The sequence below is a fragment of the Coturnix japonica genome, chromosome 7, assembly GCF_054131305.1.
Source record: "Coturnix japonica strain WE chromosome 7, WE-NBRP24, whole genome shotgun sequence".
Lineage (NCBI taxonomy): Eukaryota > Metazoa > Chordata > Aves > Galliformes > Phasianidae > Coturnix > Coturnix japonica.
Genome location: NC_140669.1, coordinates 21,145,646 through 21,160,220, shown reverse-complemented (window position 1 = coordinate 21,160,220; position 14,575 = coordinate 21,145,646). Strand labels below are relative to the sequence as shown.

The following is a 14,575-nucleotide window of genomic DNA, read 5'->3' as shown; positions in this document are numbered from 1 at the left end:
TTTCCAAACAAAGCATGGCAATTGCTTTGCCAGCATCCCAGCCTAAACACTTGAAGTTAAACACACCACTTGTGTGGTGCTTACTTATCAAATGACATTGTTTCTTCTCATGAAGGACCGTGGTTTATGGCAGGAGTTCAGGAGATGGAACAGAAATACCAAAGAGAAGGACACAACTGACTGCTAACAGATCTTTTAGGAGAGGCAATGTTTTACAGACTAACATTAAGGAATTTTGATGATCACTCTTGAGTATTTGTGAAGAAAACCAAACCACTGAGAGTATGTATGTAAGGCTAGCTCCAGGCTCTTTTCCAGAATTGGAACAGAGAGAGTAAGTAGAGTAACAAGTAATGTCTGCTCTGAGTTCACTGCCTGCCTTTATCTGAATGAGAGCAAATAAGTCAACATTGTGGCCAGCAAGTATTAAATGAATATTATGCTTATAACAAATTATAAGCAGTTATGTTCTAACCTGCTTTGGACAGATCTGTTGTTATTTAACTTTATTAAACTTGCAAATTCTTCTTCATTTGCTGTGCCCCATTTCCATTCCTGGTTGGCCATAGTAAGTTATGCCCATGGAGGAGCAGGAACTTGCTCTTCTACAAGTGCAGTGCAGGCTGAAGGCTCTCAGTCCCCTGCTCAAAGTGGTCAGATGGAGCCAGAGGCTCTGCCCTGTGACACAGTGCTCCTGTCCAGTCCTCCCACTAGTCTGCTCCCATCACACTGAGGGCATTAACTCAGCAGTGCCTTGTGAAGCTTAGTTATTCTCTCTCTGTCTGAGCCTCTCCTGGAGTCTGCTGAATATTTATGTTCCAATTTTTGTAGCATGAGCAAGTTAATACTACAGTTCTAACAACAAATACAGGATCAGTGCAGATTGTTAGAGAAATAAAAATAATAGAGATAGGTCAATGTGCAGTCAAAGGCACTTCAAAGGAACTTTTAGGCAAACCCAGCTCAAGTTTTTCTTATGATGAGCACAGAAAATAAAGATCTCCAAGAAAGTCTAAAATGAACTGACACACACAAAATATTAAAATTGTTTTAAGTATTATTAAAACTTAGATTTTCAGACTTTCCTTTTTTGCATTTGTGTGTAATTATATTTTAGCTTTCATTTCCTCAACCTACTGATGCATCTGAATATATGAAATGATTTTATAATGGAATTTCCTTGGGTTTCTTATAAAGTTAAGGAAAAAATATCTGCCACATGGGGGCAAATATAGCTTGTAAATCATTTTCTTGGGACAAAAGCCTTAGGTAGGTAGGTTATACCTCAAATTACAGATGATTTAATTAACATATCTGGATTAAACATCAGATTGCCTTTAAGTTATGCATTCTTATTTCTTAATGCCTTTATCTCAAACACTTCTTTTTAAGTATTTTTCAGCTTGCAATGCTTGCATATTTTAAATTAGAGAAATTTGCTGTAGCACCTTTCCTATAAGGAATGGTTGAGGGAACTGGGCATGTTTAGCTTGGAGAAGAGAAGGCTCTGGGGAGACCTCATTGTGGCCTTCCAGTACTTGAAGGAAGCATTTAAACAGGAAGGGGGAATGGCTGTTTACGAAGGTGGATAGTGATAGGACAAAGGGGAATGGTTTTAAACTGAGACAGGGGAAGTTTAGTAAGGTTTAGATATTAGGAGGAATTTTTTTACGCAGAGGGTGGTGACGCACTGGAACAGATTGCCCAAGGAGGTTGTGGATGCCCCATCCCTGGAGGCATTCAAGGCCAGGCTGGATGTGGCTCTGGGCAGTCTGGTCTGGTGGTTGGCGACCCTGCATATAGCAGAGTGTTGAAACCAGATGATTATTGTGGTCCCTTTCAACCCCAGCTGTTCTATGATTCTATGTGTTTATATCTTTCTAGTAGTGTGCAGATTCTGAAATCTGAAGTTGTGAAATGGATTCTAATAACAGCAGTAATAGTTCCACTGCAACATTTCTCAAATTTGCAGTTTCTTGATTTTTCCTAAAGTATGCCAGAAAGTATAATATAGGTTATTTTTAATCAGACTTTTCACCCTGTGTGACTTTTCCTTTCTCTGTTTTCTTCATCTTTTTTGTTTGTCTTTGTGTGACCTCCCAGTGCTACTCTGTTCCATCTCCTTACACTCCTTACACTCTTCTTTCCCATTCTGTGTGTTATGTTAGCCATGAAGGCAGCAGAAATGGATTGCATGCATATAGACCTCTGAAATGTGTTTCGGCTTAAGCTATTAGTTACCATTTTGGGCTTTTCCAGCCTGAGGGACACCCCCACTTCAGGGCTTCCCTTCAGTGCTGATGCCTCCCTCTTCCTGGAAGGGTGCTTCTCTCCATGTCCCTTATCCATTACAAAACTGGTAAGCTCTGCTGCTCCCAGTCATATATCATGGTAAGCGCCCTGCTGGTGTTTCAGCATGAGGCTCTCCTATTCCCACCCTTCAGCATACAGTGTATTTGCTGCTACTGCTCATATTACCTCCAGATAAAGAGGTAAGAGTTAAGAGGTCAAACCAGAAAGCAGACTGCTATGGCTTAATTGCAATAGCATAATCAGGACCAGGATCTGACCTGTATTTAAGTCATCAGTGCACCTGTCCTCATGTAGAAAGTTGATGCTCACAGTGTTCACATTTGCAACTCAGTCACTACTCTGAAATCAAACAACTGTGGCATATCCTTCATATCTAATTTGCATGTTTTGTTCCCTCTTTGTAGAAGAACTTGGGAAAAATGTTGATGAACAGGAAAAAGACCAGAGCAGAAATTCCACAGATGCACAGTTACAGGAAGAGACAAGAAGCAGACAAAATGAGAGTAGTCAGGGAAGTGATGGTACAGCCTGTCCTCCCAGACCCATCGTCCTACAAGTAGTCACTTCCAACACTTCTCTGAGTGATGAATCCAACTCAGAAAAATGCACTAACTCTGATCCGAACCAGAAAGATCTCACCGATGCCCAGCAAGAAACACAGAATACAGACCCACTGAATGGTAATACTTCATGACAAAGTACCAGTCAATTTAATGATGCTGTCCAGGGCAAAGCTGCAGCAGTCTCTGGAATCTCCCTGTCTACCTTTGATAGTAGTAAAATATTAAGACAAAGTGTTGTAAAACCTCTTGCATAAGAGAGTTTCTTCAGGCATATGTAGAAGCAAAAGTGTCCTAAAGTCACATGTCATTTGATACAAGCAAATATCTTCTTTATGTATTAGTTATTTGGTACCTAGTAGAAAGTCCTTTATGTGAAATACAAGACTTTTAATTGGACAGAAGAATGACTTTAAAGATGTGTATTTGCAGTTAAATAGCACTTCATTACTTGAGAATGAGGTAAACTTCTAAAATGGGAATATTTAACTTTTGCTCTTATTATAAGTAATTTCTGTTGTGCAATTAAAATGCAAACCCTTAGCTGTGGCACTTAATGACTGTGATGTTGTAAACCATTTCTGTTATACTAAATATAATGTGAATTTTGAACTATGATCAATTTACGTTGATGGGATTTGCTAGCAGTAGTAGACGTGGGACTGGCTCATCCTCTCAAGAAAGATCAGTCTCCTGGTTGTATTCTGTTGGACAGGCACAGTAACCAAAACATTCCTATTGGTGTCAGAATATATATATTTTTAAGAATGCATGTATTTTATCACAAGCTGGATATGATTTGGTATATGTTCATTATATGACTTAATCAGTTCAGCCCAAGAAGTGTGAATCAATTGTTATCAAAGTAAGAGAAATCGGTGTGCGTTTTTTAATCTTCATATGGTCTGAATAGTTTATTGTTGGAATATATTTGAGATAATAGGGTAATAGGAATAATCAAGGCATATAGCAGTATTGTTTCCCTCCCTTCCAGTTATAATGCTAATCTCATTAATGCTGGCATAACAGTGAGCCTTGCAATATTGCGCCAGAAGTATGGCAATGTCTGAGCAACAATGTTAAATGCTTGTAAGTCTTAGACAAGACGCAAGTATGTGACTTGGCATATCTCTAAACAGTTCCTTTTATGGAGAACTCCCACTTATTTATTCTGGAATCCAACATTTCACCAATTTCAGTGCTCCCATGCTTTTGTTGACAGATCTTTTTTTTTCCCATCAGCAATAACAGATGGTTAATTTAGGGTTCTAAATCAAAACATTTACATGAAAATTGATTCCACAGCATTTGAAAATGTGTAGTGTAGCAATCGGACAGATCAGTACGATGGGAAAGGCGTTACACCAAAGGTGTGATGACAGAAGGACCATCAGAATAGGAAGGTGCTATAAAGGAAGTGAAGAAGACTGCTCACCTGTGTCAAAAGACTCCAGGTTCACAGGGGAAAGCTTCACCAAGGAAGCTACAGCCCAGGTATAGAGAATTTTACAACATACTTTGGAAACTGTTCGTCTGCTGTAGTTTGTTAATGAATGTAGTTGTCATAGGGAATAATACTGTTATTCGGAGAATGTCTGTGTTCCCAGTTCTTTGCATCTTGCTTCTAGAATAGTGGTTTTTTCCATCTATTTAGATGTGGAAACCCTTATTTTGATTTATTTTTTTTCTAATGGACTTGTGCATCCTTGGTCAGCCAACGTAAGCCTAAAAGATTGTTTTTAGTTTCATGAACCTTTTGCAGACTCTGCCTTAAGTAATTCCTAGTTCTGCCAGCCAGAAAACTGCAAGATGAGGCTGGATTTTTCCTTTTCCTGAAGAGCTGTTTTCTCATTTACACTGTTGCAGACATTTGAGTACTACAATGAATAGAAAAAGGGTATTGATTAGGTTTTGTTTTTAAGCAGCATCTGATATTTGTAAGCCTTTTGTTGTCATTTCTTTATAAAAGATACTTCTGTGCAACTTCTGTTCACTGCAGTATGTTGAATTGACTCTTGGCCATCTCCTTTTTTTGTGATCATACTATAGCAGAGAGAAATCACAGGGAAGTGGAGCTTGATGTTTTGACTGGTTTCTGTTGCGTATTAATGCTAGAGCCAAACACTCACTGAACGTGTTCTTTTAGATATTCTGTGCACTGAGGGTGTAATGTTTGATATCACATTTACTTACCTGAAGATATCTGATGTTACATTGCCCTTATCAATCTCTCCTTATCCTCCACTGCAGGGTTTTATTGGTCAGTCACTGTGTCACTTACGTTCTGTTTTTATTTTGCTGAATTGTTTGCTTTACGCTTTAATAACATTCCATTCTTGCATTTTCTCTGTTTTCTCCAATTTTAAATCAGCCACAGGAAACTACTTTGAATAATTTCTGGTCTTTTGAAGTGACTTACAGAGAGACTGTTGTCATCTTCTTCAAACTTTCTTTTCTAAGGACAGAAGGGCAGCCATGTTTCTATTTCATTGCGAAATACATATATATATGTATATAAATATATATATGTGTGTATATATATATATATTTAATTTTTTTTTTTTTAAAGCGGCCTTTTGTTATACCTGCAATTAAAGCAGGTCTCTGAGATAAAATGAATTAAGAATGAGTTTCAGCAGCAGCTTTAGATACCTCTGCAGCATTAGTGCTGCCACGCTACAGCTAATTGAAAAGACAGACACAGTAGGATCTCCGTATTGAAATAGCTGACAATATTCAGTAGCAAAGGAATCCTCAGGTTAAAATGTTTCTTATTTCTTTTACGTTAGTGAAGTGACTTCTTATTCTTGTAAATGGAAGCATGTTCCTTGAACTGCCATTGTTGTTGTCTAAATGAGCATAACACTGGTGGTTTTGCATGGCTTTTCTTGGTTTCATTGTGTGTAGAGGCTGGTGTCTAATACTGCAGTTGCAGGATGTCGAACTGTATTGGACTAGAGAATCAGCCATTCATGAGGATCATCCAGAATACTTAGCATGTGTTTTTCAAAAATTGATGGAATATTAAAATCCCTTATAATGCAAATGATGAACATAAAAGAGCCCTTTATGTATACTGAATGTGTATCAGAACTCCAATTTCTGCTGGCTTTACTGTGTGGAATTTACTTCTCACTATGTAAGAAACACGATTTCATTGAACTTACATTTTCCAATGGAAAATGCTGAATTTATTATAACATTTAGGTTTTTTTTAGTTGCGTAATCAAGTGAGAAAGGTCTTGAATTGACATATGAGAAAAGTTTTTGGTATTTTTTTTTATATATCTTATTTAGAATACCTACTTAAAGTAAAAATAAGATTTAAAAAGTAAATGGATGTTGCCATTTTCAGGCAAAATTCTTTACTAACTCAGAATATAAAAACAGTTAAGATTAAAATAACATTTTGTAATAGTCAGTGTGCATGATGTCTGATGGGCAGTGACCGCTTATCAGTGTGAATATTAGGAATGCTACACGTTTATTGTTAGAGTCCAGCACCATCCAGAGGGTGGAAATGTTAGGATAAGATATTCTTTGTGTGTGGGATAGGACTCACCAAAGAAAAACAATAGAGCAAGTGACGTCTCCAAACTTTATATAATTTTTAAGTCTCAAAGGAAGTATGAAATAGGATGTACTGTGTCATCATCATTAACCATGTGTGCTTTCCCATAAAAATATTTTCTCCCTGGGAGTAAAGAGAGGCTGGGGAGAAATAATACAGAGTGATCAGGAAGAGTGTAACTGCAAAATAAGAAATACAGCAATTTATGCTTAAATGCAAAAATAAATGCATGTATGAGCCTCGTGTGGCTCCTTTTTCTCACATATTTACGAGGGTCTGTTTCCCTGTGTCCCAGTCAGAGCAAAGGGAGAACTGCTGTGGGGGGAGGATCTCATACCAGGGCTGAGTGCGTCTTCTTCCACAGCACTGCTCCCCTTCCTCAGTCTCACTATAGTTTAGTTGCATTTCACAAGATTAAATGAAACTGTTATAAGGTGATTTTATTTAAGTGATGGTTTTCCTTTTCTCTTGAGTGATTTATTAATTGGAGCATCAATTTTAAAAACTGCTTATGTTTAATTAAACAACTTCATGTTTCAGTGATTTAGTTGGCACACCTAACTTTTCACTCGTGATGATAGCCACATTAATCCTTAGATTCAGAATGTAAAAGGGGACTATAAATTTGCAGTAAAGCAGGATATGGGTAACTTCATCCCTGATGACAGTAGAGGATTGTTAAGCACAGTGTGCTGTAGTGAGTATGCAGAGCCTTCAGCAGACACTGTGGTAAAGCTGCACAAGCCCAAAGCAGCAACACACCACTTCAGTTCCTGGCAATGTGGGCAGCATCAATTAGTACCTGTGCCGTGGCAATGCCTGTGGCCCTGGGTGCCAGTTCGATTGGTGCTGAGTGGCTGTGTGCTTTGTTAAGCATTAATTGTGCACCCTGCACATGGGTGGCAGTGGGAATCCAAAGGAGGTATCTGTGCTGGGATGAGGATGGAGGGAAGGAGATGTTGAAGAAGTGGGCGATTTGCTAATAAAAAGGATAGGGACAGAAGCTCTCAGCAACTATTCGGAGGTTGCTACAAGGTGAATGCACTGCCATGAGGGAAGTGAAGCATGGCTCAGGATTCAGTGTTCAGTTTTTACAAAGATTAAACACACAATGCTGAGTTAGAGTGGGCAGCACCCTGACAATGAAACCACTGGTAAAATTCAGTCATGAAATTCTTGCTTTTTTACTGTAATACTGTAGTGAATTCAGAGATGTTCATTTTTTTTTTTCTTTCTTCATGTTCATTGTCATGAGCTATTTTTCCTTTCTAAACTCTGAGCCTCTTTTTCAGATTCAACTCACTGTCTTTCAAATTCCCTTTCAGATTGCACATCTGCTTTCATTTCTAGCTGCTTATACCTTTGTTTTTGTCTTTCAAAAGTTTTCCCCATCTGTGTTTTTATTTCTATAACTTTTCCCTTCTCTTAACTCGTTTTCTCTACTTTTCATACTTCTGGGGCTTTCCTTTTTCACATTTTTAAGTCACTCCATCACTCCATCCCTTACTTAAAGCTAAGAATTTACCATATAATTGATAAATAACTCTGAAATTTTGCTGCATTCCCTCCCATGTCTACTATCCGTAATCAGTTTACAATTTTCCCAGCTGCACTTGTTCAAGGAACCGCTTAAGCAGGAGCTCTGTGTAATGGTTGGAGGTTTGACAGTTGCACTGTGTTTGAAATCTGCTTCTGCTGCTTGATGTCACATTCCCTATCTGATTGAATTAACTGAATTTTCAGACCTCAGCATTCGCATCTTCCACTGTCTGAGAGCAATTTTGGTCGCCTACATTGAAAAGGATTTAAACTGCACATCTCTGCAGAGAGTGAATGGTGATTTTCAATAAATTAAAAGTTAAAAAAAAGCGCACAACACTGCATTAACACTCATGTTGTTGTATTTCTATTTCACGGTTTAGTTTATATTGCTTTCATTCTATCTTCTGCACTTTGGATAAACCAGTGATTAGTCAAATCCAGTACTTTCTCTATGTTGAGTAAACAGTTAAAGAAAACTGTGAATGTACCCTCGCTGTAACCTTAACAGAAGAAAGGGGAAAGACATTACTGCCTGTCTAGAGCTCTGTAGATGCTATAAACTTGTTTCCATTCCTCGCTCAAGTTCTTAATAACATTTTTTCTTTCTTCCAGGTGAGCCTACATACTGTAAGCAAACAGAAGATATAGTAAAAGCTGCAGAACAGAATCAAGCACTGGTACACAACTAAATTTACTGTTTCTTAAAAGCTTCTGACGTTTCTGGCAGGACAGGTACTTTTGTTATTTCTTTCTTATAATAGTGATAGTTTTGTATCATAAAGACTGGCTCATCATGAGGGTTTGTTACAAAACTTTGAAACTGGAGAACGTTGCAACCCACTTTTTATGTCCCTTTAGAAGTCAGTTCACCATAATAGAAGGGACAAACAATACTTTGTGTATCTGAATTCTTAATATGAGACAAAATAATCAAGCAATAAAAAATCCTCAAGTCAAGTATACTGAATACTAGAAATATGTTGTAATAGCAGTAAAGATCTATTGTTTATGAATTTTTACTTGAACTCTGTTGCAGAAGAAAAGAACACTGTCTGTTCCTACCTCCATGCTCTCAGAGGCTGTTGTCTGTCAACTTATTCTCAGATCATCTTGTTTCTGTGGAGAGTGATTGGGCAAAATGATCAGAAGTGTAAAACATCAAACCGTGAGCAGGGAAATCAAGGCACCAAACAACTCTCAAGATTTCAGTCATATTTGTTGTTGCTATTTCCTTTCCTATTCTGCTTTCTTAAACTAGCCAAAATACTTTTTCCAGCCAAAGTTGGACCTAGCTTTATTGCATCACTGACACCAGACGTTTCCAAGAGACATGTGAAAACATGTTAAAGGTCATCTGGACTGGATTGCTGTTACGTGTCACTGCCACTGGCACCTAATGGAAATAGAAAGCCAGAACAAAATACTGTCACAGAAGCTTGTTCATGCAATCATGCTGCATGCAACGTGAAAGTTCTACTTGTTGTAGAACTTGTTGTACTTGTCTCCTTAAAATATCTGAAAATACAAGTATGGGGACTGTGCAGGAAGTCATGGAGTCATATTATTGAACCTGCATGAATGATGATTCTTTCCCATTGGGGTGTCTACCACATGGAGAGGAATGGTGTTTAACAAATCAGTATTGGAAATATTGCTTTAAAATCAACTAAATATCACCCAGTATTATGATTAAAACATACTCATCCCTACAGCTGCCCTCCACCAAAGCATCGTGTTGCCTCTCAGAACTGGAAGGTGACTTTGAGGCCTTATTGTTTGCTCAAGTGCAGTGTTGATGGCGTGGATCTGACAGTCTCTTCCCTAGTTTTGCTTCATACAAACACCAGAGCATCTTTCTCTGAGAGGCAGCACAAGTGGAGGACGCAGGCACTTACCTCTGCCAGATGTCTTGGAATGAGCCCTGCAGCTCAGCTGTGCCCAGAAGAGACTCCACGTTCATCTCTGCTCCTGCCGAGCCACATGGGACCTTGTGCAGCCTGCACCCGACCTCACTTCCCTCTGCTGCAGCCAACCAGGAACCTTCCTCTCTCTTCCTTCACATTCTATACTTCTGGTTAACTTGGGTCACTGCGTTCCCCTTTTTGGACCCTGTATTACCTCACTGATCAACAAGTCTGCAGTCAGCCATGGGCCACTCAGAGGCGGACTTATGGGGCAGCATTGCTCCCTGCTATGCAGAGCCCTGGGTGGTCATCTGCTGCTTCAGGAACCTAACTAGAGCTCCCATGTACCACAGCCTCAGCCTCCAGAGGACACATTTTGTCCTGGCTGAAGAAGGCACAGTAAACCAGCCAACCCACACTGAGGGGCACGTGTGTCTCTTTTCCTTTGACTGTCTCCTTTCTGACAGCAGAGTCACTGAATTTGAGCTGGGAACAATATGAGCTCTGAGCCCTGGGATAAGGGCATGACAAAAGGTGGAATTTCTGTTGTTGAATATGTAAGCCATATATACACTATGCACAGTTAGAGTGCATAGTTTTAACTTAAGAAATGTTTGTGCATATAGATTGTAAAAAGTGCATTTAAATTGTTTTGTGTATCTGGTCCAGGGCTTGTATTTGGCATGGACAAAGTTCTGTACAGTGCAGCTGAAGAAATGTTAACAAATGAAATTGTATCATATATGTTATAATGCAATTGATATTTTTTTGCTAAGAGTTAAGAATTTATATATTCTGGCAGTGTTTGAGCAAATCCTTAGTAGCCTAGATCACTCTGTGCACCTCTGCATCCATTATGGGGAATGTTGGACACTTTTTTTTCTTTATAATGAAATATTTCTTATTGTTACACTGAACAAGAAACATCATTGATATCAGACTTTTTTTTTTTTTCTTTTCTAATTGCAAATTGCCATATGCTGTGTCAGGAGAAAACTTTCTTGTTTAAGATCAGATACCTTTGATCTTATGCCTTTTCATTCAAAACATGAAATCTTATTTCAGATATGTTGAGCATCTGTAGTTCCCACCAAATTTTAAAAGTGAAAAATTTGACAGATATGTTTAAAAATTGGGCCAGCTACGTCTTTGTCTGTAACAGTGCATTAATCAGCATTGTGATTTATCCTTCCCTTGAGAACAAAACTTTGGAGCAATCCAAATTTAATGTCTGTACTGTACTTTCAGCTTCAGACTTCTACCGTAGTTGAACTTGACTTTTCCTTTCTGTGATTGATATACTATACAAAAGTCTTCTCCTGGAAATACAAGCAGAACTTATAGTGGAGCACTTCTGCAGAGCACTGGGAGCATCCTGCAGGCTTTTGGTGTCCTGTTGTCCTCCAGCAGGTAGGAAAAGCTCCTGAGCTCACAGGAAGCACTCAGTGCCTGCTTAATACTGAAATGTGATTCGTGTATAAATAATCCTACTTCATTTTTATTCAGTCTTAATCACTGTGGTAGGTGTTACTGAAAGAAGAGCCCTTGGTTTTCCTTTAAAGACAGATAACTCTCTTTCTTCCTTTAATCTTAGCAAGGTTTTATCCAGACATGACCCAAAGCTTAGCGTGTTGTTTGGATGAGGAGAAATTTATTTTGGCTGAGAAGACCATAATAACCAACATGTGTCAGTTAAGGCTTTGACCTTGTGTGGAATTGACACTCAGATGGCAGAGCAGCTTCCTATGGGGGCCTCTCCCAGGCAGGACTTTCTCTCCAAACCCTGTAAGGCTGTGTTACCAAAGCATTGCATGGGGCTATAAGAACTGGTGTTTGTATCTGCATCTCTCCCACAGCATTATGGGCATGTACCCCTGCATCAAGCACACTGAGGAGCTGTAGCTATAGATTAGCCCTCAAAATTTTTATTTTGCATTTTTGAGATATCTGATAAATATATTATGTAATACTGTTATGGTTTATGATCTAGCCAGTATTTTTTAATTTAATTTTCAAGAAGGCAGTCTACAATTGTGTGTTTCTATTCTGCTGTATTTGTCCATATTTCCTATGATGATATTCCTAAATAAATTTAATTTGAGGGCAAGGATCGTGAAGCTCCTGAGTGATGTTAGTTACAAATCTGCTTGACTGAAGCATTTGCTTATTTCCATACAATTGTCTCTGAAAAGTGGCAGAATGCAGCTGGCTGTTCCCATGCCCTTTGCCTGCCTGTCACTCCATGCTTTGTCCATGGCTATGCCATTTTGCTGCACCAACTTGCATCCTCATGGCTCCCTTGACAACAGTTTCTCTCAGTGTGCTTTACCTTTTTAACCTTTACTACTAAGTCAGCCCTCACATGAAGGAAACAGTAACCAATAGAAATGTATTTTTTCCCTTTTTTTTTTTTTACCATGGACTGGCACTGTTGGAATTGCCATTACTGTTCAGATCAGAACCAATTCTTCAGAATGGGTTCAGCTTTCAGAAGCACCTGTATGGCATGGTGCAGGCTTTATCAGCAGAGTTCAGTGGAGCAGGGCTTCATTTTACTACAACTGGAAATCAATGGAAAGAATCCCACTGACTTAGACTTGTATTACACTCTAACAAGGTGCACGTTGGCAATAAATCAAGGTTACATCCTATCATGTTCTTTGCAGTTCCGTTTTTCCAGATGCTGTCTCTCTTCAGCCACGTGCTCGGATGACTTCAGTCTTTTGTACATAAACCACAAGTCAAGCAAGCTGCTTCTTAGACATCAAATTAACAAATTAATTGAGATCCCTAGTGGGAATGTATAGAATTTATGTTTTCAATTGACTTTATATCAGAAAGAGTAAAATATAATATTAACATTTTTCAATGGCAGATTGAAAACACATTAGGTTACGATAGTTTGGACAAGATTTGTCTCAGAGCAGAATGTATCCAATTGTAAATCATTCTTTAAAAAATCAAATCCTTTAAAACCTAAAAAATCCTCAAAAATGAGTAGAAACAACATTTAATACTGCAAATAAAATAAAGTGTCATCTCTCAGAAACATTTAGGCATCTCTGGGATAATTTTGCTTCAGTGGGTCTCAAGAGACCTCTTGTCCATGTATCAGGACAAACATTTAGAAGTTTTACAGAACTGTGGGCTTCTAAGTAGCCCCCTGGGATCAAGGAGGCAACTCATAACCACAGAGTAATAACCATGGAAAAACAAGAACTTTGCTGCAAAATATACTTCCCTTCTGCTCAGGCAAGTCCTTTTCCTGCAGCCCATTCTTACAGGGCAGCAAAAGCACTACAGTAAGATGCTGAGGATGTAAGGCTCAGCTCTTCAATCAGAGGGAAAGGAAGCAAGTTTTGGTGTTTGGTAAACTGTCAGTTATTTAAAGTAATTAAGCTGTTGAAGCAAATTAAACTTTGCAAAAAAAAACAACAACCAACCAACCAAACAAACAAACTAAAACCCAACAACAACAAAAAAACCCAACAACAACAAACAAAACAAACAAAAAAGACTCAACAAACCAAAGAACAACCAACCAAAAAAGCCACACCTCAAAGCCTACGCTTGAAAAGAAAGCTGGAAGACTGTTACCAACGCTTCTTACATAGGCATTGATTACTGTTGGAGAACTTATAATTAACTATTGTTTCTCTGTTTTCATCTGTTTCACTGAAATGTTTGCTGTTTTTAACTCTTCTGATGCAATTATAATTCCTTTTCTTTGATACCCCTCTCCTCTGAGAGAGAGTTATGTTATTCTTTCCAGTCAGAAATGAACATTTGCCTCTATTTCTTGAGGTACTCCAGTAGCGTTCAACTGGAATGAGTGGCAGTGAACTGATGTTAAGCATTGTGACTTCATAGATGATGCATCTTTTTTTCTGAGGAAGACCCCAATTCAGCTAGTTGTACTTTGGTTTGGGGTTGGACAGAGCTGTGACTGCAGCCATAAATAGTTCTGAAGGACACGTGTGTGTTCACAAGCAAATGGCCATGAGAGCAGGGCCACAGAGTTGATATTCCTAGCAAATTAGAGAATAAAAATGACACGAGCAATTTAAATATTATTTATAATTGACCTTCATGTCTGTTTTTAATATTCAATCTGCTGAGTGTTTAAAAAAGCAATTAAAAGTCCCATATAATGTTAAAACCCTTGATAAATGTAATAAACAAATGACATATTCAAAAGAGAGAATCTATGTCCCATTAGGAGAGAAGAAGAAAGATGAGAGCAACATATGGCAGTATAATTAGCATGATTAGGGAAGCACATCAATAGAATTTATGCTGCAGGGAAAATGTAATAAGAAACCAACACACTTTCCTCACTGCCTTGAAACTGCAAATATCACTCTCTGAAAGGGAGAAGATGCAGAAAGGCTCTCTGGCATTTAAAGCTCTAACTTGTGTTCTTCTGATTATTAAAGATGCACACAGCCATCTGCAAACCATTTATTTTTTGCAGAGTTCACATTGTCCCATTGCTTTGATTAATAAGGAGCAATATTACACCTCAGCTGCTTTTCAGAAAGATGCTATTTTGGAAACCTAATTAATACTCACTCCACTGTTAGCTTGAGGTGTTCGTTAGTGCCAGATACTGAGTTCTTATTTGTTTCTCATTATGTGGAGAGTATTGCTTCTCAATGCCAAGGTTTTTTGTTTTGCACTTTGAA

The 14,575-nt window shown here is 38.4% G+C and overlaps 1 protein-coding gene across 12 annotated transcripts in view; it reads left to right on the top strand.

Annotated features, from left to right (window-relative positions):
• The window catches only part of PDE1A (phosphodiesterase 1A), a 191,159-nt gene extending 179,162 nt beyond the window's left edge, over positions 1 to 11,997 (top strand). For 7 of the 12 annotated variants that reach the window (XM_015868294.3, XM_085552694.1, XM_015868291.3 and 4 more), the window contains 3 exons: positions 2,718 to 2,993; positions 8,599 to 8,718; positions 9,023 to 11,997. In XM_015868294.3, coding sequence (XP_015723780.2) covers positions 2,718 to 2,993; positions 8,599 to 8,675 — 353 coding nt within the window. In that variant the 3' untranslated portion in view covers positions 8,676 to 8,718; positions 9,023 to 11,997. Of the gene's footprint in view, positions 1 to 2,717; positions 2,994 to 4,178; positions 4,368 to 8,598; positions 8,719 to 9,022 lie in introns of all 12 variants that reach the window. The other 5 variants (XM_085552695.1, XM_085552697.1, XM_085552696.1 and 2 more) reach the window with 2 other exon arrangements.
• The last annotated feature ends 2,578 nt before the right edge of the window (positions 11,998 to 14,575 follow it).